The sequence below is a fragment of the Otolemur garnettii genome, unplaced genomic scaffold (genome assembly GCF_000181295.1).
Source record: "Otolemur garnettii isolate 467f Iridium unplaced genomic scaffold, OtoGar3 scaffold00025, whole genome shotgun sequence".
Taxonomy (NCBI): Eukaryota; Metazoa; Chordata; class Mammalia; order Primates; family Galagidae; genus Otolemur; species Otolemur garnettii.
Genome location: NW_003852420.1, coordinates 15,747,267 through 15,762,629, shown reverse-complemented (window position 1 = coordinate 15,762,629; position 15,363 = coordinate 15,747,267). Strand labels below are relative to the sequence as shown.

The 15,363-nt window shown below is 46.5% G+C and overlaps 1 protein-coding gene across 3 annotated transcripts in view; it reads right to left on the bottom strand.

Annotated features, from left to right (window-relative positions):
- Positions 1 to 196: 196 nt before the first annotated feature.
- Positions 197 to 15,363, bottom strand: part of ZNF341 (zinc finger protein 341) — a 55,265-nt gene continuing 40,098 nt past the window's right edge. For all 3 annotated transcript variants that reach the window (XM_012804105.2, XM_003788107.2, XM_003788106.2), the window contains 5 exons: positions 11,954 to 12,050; positions 9,876 to 10,008; positions 4,806 to 4,917; positions 4,473 to 4,543; positions 197 to 2,617 (listed from right to left, as the gene is read on the bottom strand). In XM_012804105.2, the coding sequence (XP_012659559.1) occupies positions 2,088 to 2,617; positions 4,473 to 4,543; positions 4,806 to 4,917; positions 9,876 to 10,008; positions 11,954 to 12,050 (943 nt within the window). In that variant the 3' untranslated portion in view covers positions 197 to 2,087. The remainder of the gene's footprint in view (positions 2,618 to 4,472; positions 4,544 to 4,805; positions 4,918 to 9,875; positions 10,009 to 11,953; positions 12,051 to 15,363) is intronic.

Sequence of the window (15,363 nt, the reverse complement as noted above, 5' to 3'; positions counted from 1 at the left end):
AAAAAGTAGCCTCTACTTCAAAGTGCTTGGGACAGTGCCAGGCACCTGAAAAATGTTAGTTCTGGTAAATGTGCATGCATGTGTACAGGAAAAAGCAACAGAAATACAACCTAAATAATCACATTAGTATGGAGATGTGGTTTTAAATAATTCCTTTAATATCATTATTACAATTTAAAAAAACTTTACTATGTCCCTTATACAGAGAATGAAGTACAAATTTCCTAAGCCAACATTCAAAGATCTCTCTCTCTCTTTTTTTTTTATATTAACCCTTATTTCAATAGAGCAAAGTGGCTAAGAGCACCTGCAGGCAGGCCATGCTGTCTTGAATCCAAGCTTTGTGGCTTACTGTGTGAGCTTGGGCAAGGAACTTGGCCTCTCTGTGCCTACTCGTCTTCATCTGTAAAATAAGGAAAGTAATAGCATCTACATGATAGGCTGAGGCAATGTGACAGTGTCCATCACACAGAGAAGACTTGAAAAATCAGCAATTATTATCCAACTATTCCTTCAAAACTTCTGGTCACCCTGGGCCATTTGCTGGCCCCAGAACATGACTGGTTCTGCACCATCACAGCTCGGGGTCTTTGTTGGTGCCTTAATCTTACCTGGCATGCCTTCCCCTAACTATGTATCAAAGCACTTCATGCCAAGGTCCCTCCCAAATGGCATCCCCTCCGAGACTTCCTGTCACGAATCCTCTTCTGGCTTGTTTGAAGACTGTTACACTTAAAAGACTTCACTCAACCCCATCAACTTGTCCCTCTTGGTACTTCATAACCTTCCTGAGGATATGGGAAGTCAGTCCTAGCTCTGAAATCCAACCTTGGGTCACAACACAGATGTCTGAGGGTCATGCCAGCCTTCAAAGACACTCAGTCTGTCAATCTGAGTCAGACTACCCTGGCATGTCCCTTTTCCTATAACAGAAGTAATGTGGCCCAGAGAGTGGCTGTGAAGATAAACAGGGAAATACTGGTCAAGGCCCCTTTTGTCCTTCCTGCCTCCCACCTGGACTAACGGCAAGGGGTGCCAGACATGGGGGCATAGAGGATCATACGGACACCCACTTGCCTGAGGACTTCTGGCTTTGGTCAGTTTGATTCCAAAAGGTTTGAGGTGAGGCTTAGGTGAATTTTCACAAGCGAGTATAAACCCCTTCCCTTGAGTGTTTCCATGGTCCATGTTTTCATGGACCACGTTCTGTAATAACTGTCCTGGGAGCACCAAACCGGCTCCCTCCTTGATAACCTCCTCATGGCTGTTGGTGTGTAAGGGGGCATGGGACCCTCTCAAGCCCCACGTGCTTTAGTGCTGCCACCTAGGAGCTAAGAAAGAAACTGCCAAGGCTCAGGCCTGAGCCATTTGGACATGTTTACTGAGTACTTTCTAAATGCTGGGCACCATGCCAGCCCTTTGCACATTTCATCATCCTGGGTCCCCATGACAACCCTATGAGGTAGTACTATCATAAGCCCCACTGTGCAGATGAGAAACACAGGGATCAGAGAGGTGAAGTGACCTTCCCAAGATCACACAGCAAGTGTGTGGCAATTCTTGGATTTGAAGCCAGATATGGTTTATAGCTGCACTCTAGCCATGATACCTGAGTGCTCCTAAAAGTCTTCATCACAGAGTTGTCTAAGGACGCTGTGAGGAACTGTCTGTGAAAAAGTCCAACAGATAAGGACTCTGGCCATGTCAGGCTTCCTGAAGAGCAGCTGGCCAGAAGCCATCCCAAGGCAGCCTGGAGGTAGAGTATCTGGGACCATCCTTTCTTCTATCTTAGGTGACCCAACCCCCAGCCCAGACCAGCCAGACCCTGGGCTGCTCAGGTTCAGACTATCTCTCTGCCATTGCACCATCCAGAGACCATAGGCAGTCCTGCCCCAGACCCCCAGAATGCTGCAGAGCTTTCCAGCAGGACAAGGAACACAGGAGCGTGCCACAGGCCATGGTCTATGAATGACATTCAAAAGGACTTCTGCTTCCTTCCACAGGGAAAGATCTCTAGTCTTCCCCCAGAAGCCCTGGGCCCAATGTAAATATTAGGCCAACCTATGGGAGCAAACATCCCAGGCCCATCATTCTGAGGCCTGGATGTAGACAGGTACAGCAAGCATGGCACATGGGCCCTCGCCCCCAGCCTGCAGCTCTGCCAGCGCCAGGTTGGAGCCCAACCCTTCTGCATGTCCAGGCACCACTAACTCAGGTTCTCCACCCACTGCACCACCCACCACGATGGACAAGACAGCATCTGGCTCCGTGAAGGGCGGCTTGCCTGGGGCAGCCTCAGGCACTGGTCCAGTCCCTGTGTCCTTCAGCTCCTCCAGCTCCAGCGGGTCAGGCAAGGGGGTAACTACCTTGTGCCCACCACTGCTGCTGCTGCGGGGAGCTGCCCTCCTCCGGGAGGGCCGTCGGGCTTGCAGGTCCTTGTCTTTTGTGGAGCCAAGGCGGCAGCAATGATCCTTGAGGTACTTGTGGCGAGAAAAGCCCTTGGCACAGCCAGCACAGCGGAACTTGTAGTTGCCTGTGTGGGCGCGCTGGTGCTCGGCGAGGTGGGCACGGCGGCTGAAGGACTTGCTACACAGGGCACATTTATGGAGCTTCATGCCTGGGGAGCAAGGAGACGTCAAGGGGGAGTACCCAGACCCTACCCTGTAACAGTGTCCTGCACTGGGATCCAGTCTCTGGCCCTATGAGCATCTATAGGATCTGGCTCCAGGGTCCTCCACTCTCATCTCCTACCTTCTCCAGCCACACTTACTCTCCTCACATGTACCACGCTGGCTCCTGCCCCTGGGCCTTTGGACTTGCTGTTTCCCTCTGCTTGGAACAGCCTGCTCAATCCCTAAGCCTTGGCTAACTTTCTCATCTGGATGACCAGGGCAGCAATTCCCTTACCCATTTGCCTCCCTCACCCCGGGCCCCTCAGACCATTCCCCACATGGCAGCTAGAGGCCTCTTTGTAAAACATACCAGTGATCATGACATTCCCTGTGCAAAGCCCCCACTAACCAAGGTTCCCAGAGGCATGGTACTGTCTGATCATCCCTTCACCTCTCAGCCCCATCTCCTCTCTCTGCCCTGTTCCTTAGGCTCCAGACCTACTGCTGCCTTTCCTTGTCTTGAACACTCCCAGACTACCCTTGCCTCAAGACTATCCATGCTGGGCAGCACCTGTGGCTCAAAGAAGTAAGGCGCTGGCCCCATATGCTGGAGGTGGTGGGTTCAAACCCAGCCCTGGCCAAAAACTGCCAAAAAAAATAAAAAGACTAGCCTTGCTATCCCCTCACCCTGGAAAGGTATTTCCAGTTTCTTTCATTCCTCTAGACTCAGCAGGCTATCATCTCCTTAGGGGGGCCTCCCTAATGCTGCAGCCTTCATACTTGGCCCATCGCTGTGTTTATTTCTCTTTGCACTCTGTATACTTTGCTATTATATATTTATTTATTCATAGGTTCTTTTCAGTTTCCTACACTAAATATGTTAAGCTTTCCCAAAAGGGCAGAGTAGGGTTCTGCCTGTCTAGTGCTCTCTCATCACACCCACTGCCTGACACGCAGTCAGTTCCCAAGAGTCACTACTCACAGAATGAATCACTGGTGCCTCCATGACCACTGTGAAGTCAACTCCAGCCCCATTCAATCTGGGCACCTTCCACAAATACCTTCAGGCCCCTCAGCCTCCTTAGGATGGAGGCTCAAGAGGGGTAGTGACTTGTCTGAGGCTGCCCAGGAGGAAAGTTGCAGCACCAAGGCTCAACCCTAGGCCCTCTGTCTCCAAGTCCTTGATCTACTCTCCCAGTTTTCAAACTTTCTTTAGCCACTAGGTTCTTTCTGGAAGAGGTGGTTCTCAAACAGGGGTGACTTTATACCTCAGAGGACTTTTGACAACAGCTATAGGTATTTTTGGTTGTAAAAGCTGTGTGTGGTAGTAGGGGCAGGCAGGTGTGCCACTGGCACCCAGTGGGTGACTAGAGATCCTGCTAAACATCCTACAGGGCACAGGATGGCCCTCTAAGACAGAATTATCTGACCCAAAATGTCACTGGTAGTAGGGCTGAAAAACCAAACAGTATACAGAACGTCAGCCAAACTGCTCTGCACAGCCACTGGGAAACTGAGGAGTGGTTTGTAGATCCTGGTCTGCTCTACCAAGGAAACTTAGTAGGCCAGATCTTAGATCTTCTTGGAATCTGATCTAAGTTTAGTTTAAACTCTGGTTTAGTTATCTCTTCTCAAGTCAGCATGGACTGGGGGACTGTGTTTGATTCATCTCTGCTCACTGTAAGGTCCCCAACAAAAGCCTGACTTACAGCCCACAAGAATGAAGGTCTGTTGGCTGGAATGTAGCATGCAGGGGAAATAAGCCTCATGGGATATGTCTGCTCTTTCTCTTCCTGGTAGGTTTGGCCCAGGGAACTTGAGGTGAACCAAACCCTCCTGGCAGGCCGACAAGTCCCTTACCAGAGTGAGAGAGGATGTGAGCCTTCAACTTGTCCGGCCGGTTGAACTCCTTACTGCAGCCAGTGTGTGTCCTAAAACCCAAAGCCATGGTCAAGGGGAGCTTCCCAAGCTTACAACTCTCTGGCTGGCCCCTCCAATAGCCCCGGGCATAAGGAATACCCTTGTCCACCCTAAGGGCTGGGCAAGAAGTAGGGTGAGTGAGGTTAGCAGGACCCAGGACAGGATAAAAGGAGAGAGGCCTTCCACCCTCAGGCCTGACTTTCTGCCCCATCCTCCCTGGCGGTCCCTCTGGGGAATCTGCCCCCACCCCGCTGCATGGCAGTCTCTACTCACGAGAAGGGGCATTTGTATTTCTTGAAGGGCTCATGGATCAGCATGTGTCTCTTCAGTTTGTCCTTGCGGTTGAACGCAGACTCACACACTGAGCATTTGTAGGGCTTCTCACCTGCAGAAGACACACAGGCAGGAAGAGCAAAAGCCCCATAAGGGGTCTGTATACAGGGCCTGGGTCCCCACTGGCCACTCAGGGCAGCAGCTCGTCTGGCGGGGTGTCCTGGAGGGAAAACAGCCTCTTATTCCTCCAGACTTTGTTTTGCCATGGAGAGGAGGGGCTATTTTAGATAGGGTGGTCAGGTGGAGGAGACCGGCCATAGCAAGAGCAGGCCATGTGGAGACCTGGGATAGGGTCCCAGCCCAAAAGGGAAAGCAAGTGCAAAGGCCCTGAGGTAGGAGCATGTTGGTGTCTGAGGCCCAACAGGAAGGCCCATGTGGCTGGAAGAGAGAGTGTGGAGGGACAATGAGGAAGGAGGCAAAGTCAGCAAGGCAGCCAGGCCCTACTAGGAGGACCTGGGAGGACAAGCTAAGGACTTTGGCTATTAGTCCAAACCAGATGAGATGCCATGACAGGCTCTCAGCAGAGAAAGGACAGGATCCACTTAAGGTTTTTTGGTTTGGGTTTTTTTTTTTTTTGAGATAGAGTCTCACTCTGTTGTCCCAGATAGAGTGCTGTGGCATCATAGCTCACAGCAACCTTAAACTCCTGGGCTTGAGCCATCCTCTTGCCTCAGCTTCCCAAGTAGCTGGGACTATAAGGGTGTACCACTACACCTGGCTAGTTTTTCTATTTTTAGTAGAAATGGGGTCTCACTCTTGCTCAGGCTGGTCTCCAACTCCTGAGCTCAAGCAATCCACCCTCCTCAGCCTCCCAAAGTGCTAAGTTTACAGGCCTGAGCACTTAGGATCCACTTAAGGTTTTAACAAGCTCCCTCTTGGGTGCCTGTAGCTCAGTAGTTAGGGTTCTGGCCACATGCTCCGGGGATAGTGGGTTCGAACCCAGCCCAGGCCTGTTAAACAAACAAACAAACAAACAAACAAAAAATATAGCTGGGCATTGTGGTGGGTACCTGTAGTCTCAGGTATTCCTAGGGAGGCTGAGGCAAGAGAATCACTTGAGCCCAAGAGTTTGAGGTTGCTGTGAACTATGATGCCACAGCACTCTACTGAGGGTGACAAAGTGAGACTCTGTCTCAATAAAAAAAAAAAAACAGGCTCCTTCTGGCTGACAGAAGTGAGGTGGAGGCCAGTACAATAGACAGGACCTGTTCAAGACAGGCTATGTTGGGAAAGTAGAACAGCAGCCCTTGCCCATGGAGTGACTGTGGGTTGTGTGAAGAAGAAAGGAGTCAAGGGTGAGTCTGAAGTGTGGCCTGCTGGGAAGGGTGGAAGGTCAAGGCATTCACTGCAGTGGCATCCACCATGGGGAAGGAGGAAATCTAACTATCTAACTGAACCCTCATAAGAAACCACGGGACAAGTACTACCACGATCTCCATTTTATAGACAAGAAGACTGACTGAAGGCTGGGCTCACGCCTAGGATGAGGTAGGCACATAGCTTCAAGACCAGCCTGAACAAAAAGCCAGACTCTGTCTCCACTAAAAAAAAAAAAAGAAAGAAAAACTGATGAGGCAAGAGGATCGCTTGACCCCAAGAGTTGGAGGGTGCTGTGAGCTATGATGCCACTGCACTCTACCCAGGGCAATGGCTTGAGACACTGTCTCAAAAATAAATAAATAAATAGAGCCTGGTATTGTGGTGGGCACCTGTAGTACCAGCTACTTGGGAGGCTGAGGCAAAAGAATCACTTAAGGGCAATACCTGTGGCTCAGTGGGTAGGGCGCTGGCCCCATGTACTAAGGGTGGCAGGTTCAAACCTGGCCCCAGCCAAACTGCAACAAAAAAGAATAGCTGGGCATAGTAGCTGTAGTCCCAGCTACTCAGCAGGCTGAGGCAAGAGAATTGCCAAAGCCCAGGAGTTGGAGGTTGCTGTGAGCTGTGTGACACCATGGCACTCTACCAAGGAAATAAAGTGAGACTCTGTCTCTATAAAAAAAAAAAAAAAAGAATGACTTGAGCCCAGGAGTATAAGGTTGCTGTGAACTACGACGCCATGGCGCTCTACTGAGGGCAACAAAGTGAGATTCTGTCTCAATAAATAAATAAGCCAATCTAGTTGATTTGGAAATTCTGGTTTTTATATTGGAATGTGCTACAATCCTTAAGAAGATTAAGGTCAATCTGTGTTGCCTGATTTGGACAAACCTCCTAGACATATTTCCAGAGGAGAAAGAAAACTGTAGAACAGCTTAACATGGTCCCATTTTTTTTTTTTTTTTTTTTTTGAGGCAGAGCCTCAAGCTATCACCCTGGGTAGAGTGCTGTGGCATCACAGCTCATAGCAACTTCCAACTTCTGGGCTCAAGCGATTCTCCTACCTCCACCTCCCAAGTAGTTGGGACTACAGGTGCCCGCCACAATGCCCGGTTATTTTTTGGTTGCAGCCATCATTGTTGTTTGGGGGGCCTGGGCTGGATTTGAACCTGCTAGCTCAGGTGTATATGGCTGGCGCCTTAGCCACTTGAGCCACAGGCGCTAAACTATGGTCCCATTTTTGTTAGAAAAAATACAATCTTCATAACCCCCAAAGCCCTAGCCATGTGCATTTGTATATAAACTGAAGATACAGCTGGCGTGGTGACTCACACTTGCAATCTCAGCACTCTGAGAGGCTGAGGTGAGTGGACTGTTTGAGCTCAGGACTTCAAGACCAGCCACAGCAAGAGCAAAACCCTGTCTCTACTAATAATAGAAAAAAATTAGCTGGGTGTGTGTCAGGCACCTACAGTCCCAGATACTCAGGAGGCTAAAGCAAGATCACTTGAATTTGCATCTGGCAAAATATTTCTAATTCTCTTCCCCAAAGGTAACTCCTGTTAATGGTCTAGTATGGGTCTTGACTCAAGAAAAGCCCAAGAGTTTGAGGTTGCTCTGAGCTATGATGCCATAGCACTCTAACCAGGGCAACAAAGTGAGACTCTATCTCAAAAGAAGATACAGAAGGGTTGGTAGTGTTGGGAGAGAGAAAGGAAGAATTTAACATTTTATTCTATGTACTTCTATATTGCTTCCATTTTTTTTACCTTGAGATAGTCTTAACTCTGTTGCCTTGGGTAGATTGCTACGGTGTCATAGCTCACAGCAAACTCAAACTTCTAGGTTTGAGCAATCCTCTTGCCTCAGCCTCCTGAGTATCTGGGACTACAATTGCCTGCCACAATGTCCACCTAATTTTTGCTATTTTTAGTAGGGACAGGGTCTCACTCTTGCTCAGGCTGGTCTTGAACTCCTGAGTGTAAGCAATGCACCTCGCACTCAGCCTCCCAAAGTGCTAGGATTACAGGCATGAGCCACCATGCCCAGTCTGCTTCCATTTTATGAGCACATATTACTTTTGAATAATAATAATTTAAAAACCCATAAAGAGAACAGTTTGGTAATATCAATCCAAATTAACTTCTCTTTCTTTTTTTAACTCTGTCACCCAAGCTAGAGTTCAGCGGCCTGATCACTCAAATCTCAAATCAAGCTACCCTGGGCTCATGTGATTCTCTTCACTCAATCTCCCCAGTAGCTGGTATTATAGGCCTGCACCAACACACCTGGCTAGTTTTTTGTATTTTTTAAAAGATGGGTCTTGCTGGTTGCCCACGCTAGTCTCACACTCCTGGCTGATAAAGTGATCCTCCCACCAAGGCCTCCCCAAGTGCTAACAGGAGCCACCACACCCAGCCTCTTTTTCATGTGTGGTAAATACATATACCATAAGATTTACCATTTTAGCCACATTTAAGTGTACAGTTCAGTGGCATTAAGTACATTTGCATCACCACCATGTATCTCTAGAATTTATCATTATCCCAAACTGAAACTCAATACTGAACATACATGTTATTTTATTTATTTTTATTTATTATTATTTTTTTAAGACAGAACCTCAAGCTGTCGCCCTGGGTAGAGTGCCATGGCATCACAGCTCACAGCAACCTCCCCCTCCTAGGCTCAAGCAATTCTCCTGCCTCCACCTCCCTAGTAGCTGAGATTACAGGCACCTGCCATAATGCCTGGCTATATTTTGGTTGCAGCCATCATTGTTGTTTGGCTGGCCCAGGCTGGATTCGAACCTGTCAGTTCAGGTGTATGTGGCTGGCACCTTAGCAGCTTGAGGCACAGGCACTGAGCCTGCACATACATTTTAACCTAGCATTTCCACTGCTAAAAACATACATTACAAATATACTCAGAAAGCTTGCCAAGGGACCCACACCACATTGTGTATACAAACTCATAGCTGAAAAAAAATTTAAGTGTTCATCCATACAGAGCTGCCTAAAACCAGACAGAAAGTCCACAGAGGGGATACTACAGCTGTGAAGAAGAAGGTGCTGTCAGAGAATAAGGTATATTGATACAAAAAAAGGGTACACAGTTGTATCATGTGCTTATTTTTCATTAAAGTAAGGAAGTATGTTGTATGGATATATAATTAAACCAGAATAAGCCACACTAGACCACTAATAAGAGTTACTTTGGGGGGCTTGGGCACCAGCCACATACACCATAGCTGGCAGGTTCAAATCCAGCCCGGGGCCTACCAAACAACAATGACAACTACACCCAAAAAAAAAAAAAAACATAGCTGGGTGCCTGAGTCCCAGCTACTTGGGAGGTGAGGCAAGAGAATCGCTTAAGCCCAAGAGTTTCAGGTTGCTGTGAGCTATGATGCCCTGCCCAGGACTACAGTTTGAGACTCTGTCTCAAAAAAAAAAAAAGAGTTACCTTTGGGGAAGGGAATAAGGAGTATTTTGCCAGCTGCAAACTACAAATCACAACCTGTTGGTGGTTACTATAAAAACTAAAATTGAACAGAACGAAACAGAAGATATTGGGAAGTTTGGAGCAGGGAATGTCCTGATCATTTGTATGTTTTACAGACTTCTCTAGCTCCCCTGTGGGGTCTGAGAAGGAGGAGGCTGGGCAAGAGTTGGTAGGGGGCAGAGTACCCACCTGAGTGGATATGAGCGTGCAGTTTGAGGTAGTGCTCCCGCCGGAAGAACTTCTTGCATACCTGGCACTTGAACCTGCCCCCATTGCCATGGGTGGGCAGATGACGCCGCAGGTAGCGTTCACAAGGAAACACCTGGCAGAAGAGAAGCGTGGACTTCAAGTCTGATTCACCAAGGCCCCCTTCCATCACCATCCTCTCAGCTCAAGGGGCCCCTCATTTCCAGCCCTAGGGAGACACCTTACTTTCTGCCTACCAGGGCCCATGGCCCATGGTGTCAGACTCAGACCTCAGATCTTCATTTTTTAACTCTGTCACCCAGGCTAGAGCTCAGACTCAACCCTCAGATCTTCTTTTTTTATCTTCTTAGTTTCATGGTTCCCACCATTACCTATGAGTCCCACTGAAACATGCCTGCTTTGAGCTTCCATCCAAGATCCTCTTCCTACCCAGAGGGCCTTTCTCTCTGACAAATTCCTACTCAGACCTCAACTTCAAGACCAGACTCGGTGTCACTGCTTTTTTGAAGCCATCCATGACTACTTCATGCCATGCCAGGCAAAGCAAATTCTGCCTTTGAATGTCAGCATTTAACCCACTGGATGACAGCCCTTTGCTCACACAGGAACTCCAAGAGGACAAAGAGCTTTCGTTCCCCAGCACAGGGCCTGAGGCAAATAACTGACAAGTAGAGGAATGGATGGAAAAAATGAACAAATAACTACAGGAATGAATGCAAAGGTAATAAAAAAGCTGAAAACACAGAAGCCAAAATCTCTTTCCAATTCAAGCCAAGAAAAGGCATTAATTCATTCACTTGGTAAAGTGGTAGTCAAGGGCAAAGACTCAACTTGCCCTACTATGTATTAGCCCTATCATTTCCTAGCTGGGTGACCTTTCTGTGCCTTAGTTTCCCCATCTGTCAGATGGGGATAGTAAGAGTACACCTACCTCCTAGAGTATAAATGAGTCAATTCAGGTAAAATGCTCAGAACAGTGTCTGGCACATGAATCTTGTCCAATTCACGGTATCTTTTACTTGGATCACAAATTCCAAAGCTCAAAATTAGGCTATATAATTAGAAACATCTAGAATGAGGCCAAAGTGAAACCAGGGCTGCCCTGGACAATCTGCTATGTAAGGTTGTAAGAAAATGAGCAGGATGCAGAAACAACTTAAACACACTAGGATGACATAATCAGCAAAATCCAGGCTGTGAAAAACTCCACAGGACCAATGGCTCAGTTTCTTTAGCAAAGAAAAGAGGGGAATAAAAGGAATAATGGTTGGGAAACTGCAGATTAATAGAAACTTATGTAGTATCAGTCTATCACAACCTATGGACCTGATTTAAAGTTTACAAAAGTAATGATGGGCTTGGCACCTGTAGCTCAGTGGCTACGGTGCTGACCACATACACTGAGGTTGGCGGGTTCTAACCCGGGCTGGAACAGCTAAAACAACAATGACAACTGCAACAACAACAACAACAACAAAATAGCTGGGCGTTGTGGTGGGTGCCTGTAATCCCAGCTACTTGAGAGGCTGAAGCAAGAGAATCGCTTGAACCCAAGAGTTTGAGGTTCCTATGAGTTGTGATGCTATAGCACTCTACCAAGAGCGACATAGTGAGACTTTGTCTCCAAAAAAAAAAAAACAAATTAAAAGGTAATGCTGATTTGAGATAGCTGGATATTGGAACATTTCCTGGATATTTGATAATATTAGGAACAGGTTTTAGTGAGGGCTTCCAGAGTCACTGACAAGAACAACCAATAATAGTAAGAATGATAATCCATTAAGAAACTGGGAGCCCGTTGCTCAGAGGCTGGGCCTGGACCCAGGAGAGGCCTTAGCCTATATGGTCCATCCTGGCCTGGCTCAGCAGAAGCCCAGCATGGCCACACCTGGAATGTAACAGCTGAGACGGGCAGCAGAGCTCTTGCTCTTCAAAGATACAGTGTCATCTATGGAGATGTCCTTGAGCCCAACCTGTATGTACTGAGATAGAAGGGAAGAACAAAAGGGTGAGGTGTATACCCATCATCTCCTTGCTTCTATATGGCTAGAGGCACCCACCTTCTGGCAGTGTGGGCAGGGGAAGTTGTGAGTGGCGGTCTGCAGGTGGTGTTCCAGGGCTTCAGGAGTGGAGTATTTGTTGACACATTTGACACACCTAAGTGGGAAGGAGCAGGAGAGGTGAGAAAGGAGACCCAGCAGACACAGGGACAAGCCCCCCACCCCAAGGCTGACATTAGGACACAAAAGACTATATGTGTGTGTGTGTGTGTGTATATATATACACATTTTTTTTATACAGAGTCTCAAGCTGTTGCCCTGGATAGGGCTCATCATAACTCACAGCAACCTCTAACTCCAACACAAGCGATCCTCTTGCCTCAGTTTTTCTATTTTTAGTAGAAATAGGGGTCTCGATTATTGGTTGTTATTGCTCAAGCTGGTCTCGAACTCATGAGCTCAAACTATCCACCCGCCTTATAGGTGTTAGCCACTGCGCCTGGCCAAAAAGCTACATTTATTAATGATTCAGTCTCAAATCCATTCACTCTTCTCTATGGCCACTGCCTCTGTCCTAATCTGAGCTGCCATAACCTCTTGCTCAGACATGTACAGTAGCCTTCTCACTGACCTGTCTGCACCCATGCTCCCCGCTGTAGTCCATCTCCATACCTTAGGTGTATGTGGCTGGTGCCTTAGCCACTTGAGCCATAGGCACTGAGCCATGTTCCCAGATTCTTGAAATAGATCTTATTTAGTCTGAGCAATATGCTATCCTATAACACCATAATAACAGGGAACTTTTTTTTTTGACAGACCCTCAAGCTGTCCCCCTGTGTAGAATGCTATGGTTTCACTGCTCACAGCAACCTCCAACTCCTGGGCTCAAGTGAGTCTCCTGCCTCCGCCTCCCAAATAGCTGGGACCACAGGCGCCCGCCGCAACACCTGGCTATTTTTTTGGTTGCAGCCATTATTTTTGTTTGGCGGGTCCGGGCTGGATTTGAACCCGCCACCTTAGGTGTATGTGGCTGGCGCCTTAGCTGCTTGAGTCACAGTTGCCGAGCCAATAACAGGGAACTTTAACACGCCTCTCAAAGAGCTGGACAGATCTTCTAAACAGAAATTAAACAAAGATATGAGGGACTGAAAAAAAATATATATATAAGGGACTTAAATGAGACCTTAGAACAATTGTGCTTGATAGACATATTTAGAACACTCCATCCCAAAGATAAAGAATATATATTCGGGGTGGTGCCTATGGCTCAAGGAGTAGGGTGCCAGCCCCATATACTGGAGGTGGTGGGTTCAAACCCAGCCCTGGCCAAAAAACTGAAAAAAAAAAAGAAAAAAAGAATAGACATTCTTCTCATCGCTCCATAGAACATTCTCCAAAATCGATCATATCCTAGGACACAAAACAAACCTCAACAGAATCAAAAGAATTGAAATTTTACCTTGTATCTTCTCAGACCACAAGGCACTAAAGGTGGAACTCAGCTCCAACAAAAACATTCAACCCCACACAAAGGGATGGAAAATAAACAACCTTATGCTGAAAGACAGTTGGGTGCAGGAAGAAATAAAAGAAGAAATCATTAACTTCCTTGAGCATAACAACAATGAAGACTCAAGCTACCAAAACCTGTGGGATACAGCAAAAGCAGTCCTGAGAGGAAAATTTATTGCTTTAGATGCCTGCATTCTGAAAAACAGAATGAGAGAGCATCAACCAACTCACAAGCCATATTATGGGATTGGAAAAAGAAGAACAATCTAAGCCAAAACCCAGCAGAAGGAAAGAAATATCCAAAATTAATCAGAGATTAATGAAATTGAAAACAAAAGAATCATTCAGAAAATTAATGAAACAAGGAGTTTATTGAAAAAATAAATTAAATACATAAACCTTTGGCCAGACTAACTAGAAATAGAAAATAAAATCTCTAGTATCTGAATCAGAAATGATAAAGGGAAAATAACACTGATGCCACAAATATACAAGAGATTATCTCTGAATACTACCAGAAACTGAATAGTATAGGCATATGTGGCACATTTCTGAAACTGATCGAAGCTATCTATGACAAACCCACAGCTAATATCTTACTGAATGGAGTAAAACTGAAAGCTTTTCCACTTAGAACTGCAACCAGACAAGGTTGCCCTCTGTTACCATTACTATTCAACATAGTGCTGGAAGTTGTAGCCAATACAATTAGGCAAGACAAGGAAATAGGCTCAGCACCTGTAGCTCAAGTGGCTGGGGCACCAGTCACATATACCTAAGTTGGCGGGTTCGAATCCAGCCCGGCCCGCCAAACAACAATGATGGCTGCAACAACAACAACAACAAAATAGCCAGGCATTGTGGTGGGTCCCTGTGGTCCCAGCTACTTGGGAGGCTGAGGCAGGAGACTCACTTGAGCCCAGGAGTTGGAGGTTGCTGTGAGCTGTGAGGCCACAGTACTCTACCCAGGGGGACAGCTTGAGGCTCTGTCTCAAAAAAACAAAACAAAACAAAAAAAGACAAGGAAATAAAGGGCATCGAAATGGGAGCAGAGGTCAAACTCTCCCTTTTTGCTGATAATATGATCTTATACTTAGAGAACCCCAAAGACTCAACCACAAGACTCCTGGACATCATCAAAAAATACAGTAATGTCTCAGGATATAAAATCAATGTCCACAAGTCAGTAGCCTTTGTATACGCCAATAACAACTAAGATGAGAGGCTAATTAAGGATACAACTCCCTTCACCACAGCTTCAAAGAAAATGAAAAACCTAGGAATATACCTAACAAAAGAGGTGAAGGACCTCTATAAAGAAAATTATGAAACCCTAAGAAAGGAAATTGTAGGGGATATAACAAATGGAAGAACATACCATGCTCATGGTTGGGAAGAATCAACATTGTTAAAATGTCTATACTTCCCAAAGCAATCTACCAATTCAATGCCGTCCCTATTAAAATACCAACATCACACATTCAAGACTTGGAAAAAATGATTCTGCATTTTGTATGGAACCAGAAAAAAACCCATATAGCTAAGGCAGTTCTTAGTAATAAAAACAAAGCTGGGGGCATCAGCATGCCAGATTTTAGGCTATACTACAAGGCCACAGTGGTCAAGACTGCATGGTACTGGCACAAAAATAGAGACATAGACATTTGGAATTGAATAGAAAATCAGGAAATGAAACTAACATCTTACAACCACCTAATCTTTGATAAACCAACATACCCTGGGGAACATACACTGGGGGAAAGACTCCCTATTCAATAATTGGTGCTGGGAGAACTGGATATCCACATGTAAAAAACTGAAACTGGACCCACACCTTTCTCCACTCACAAAAATTGATTCAAGATGGATAAAGGACTTAAATTTAAGGCATGAAATGATAAAAATCCTCAAAGAAAGCATAGGAAGGCTTGGCGCCTATAGCTCAACCGGCTAAGGCG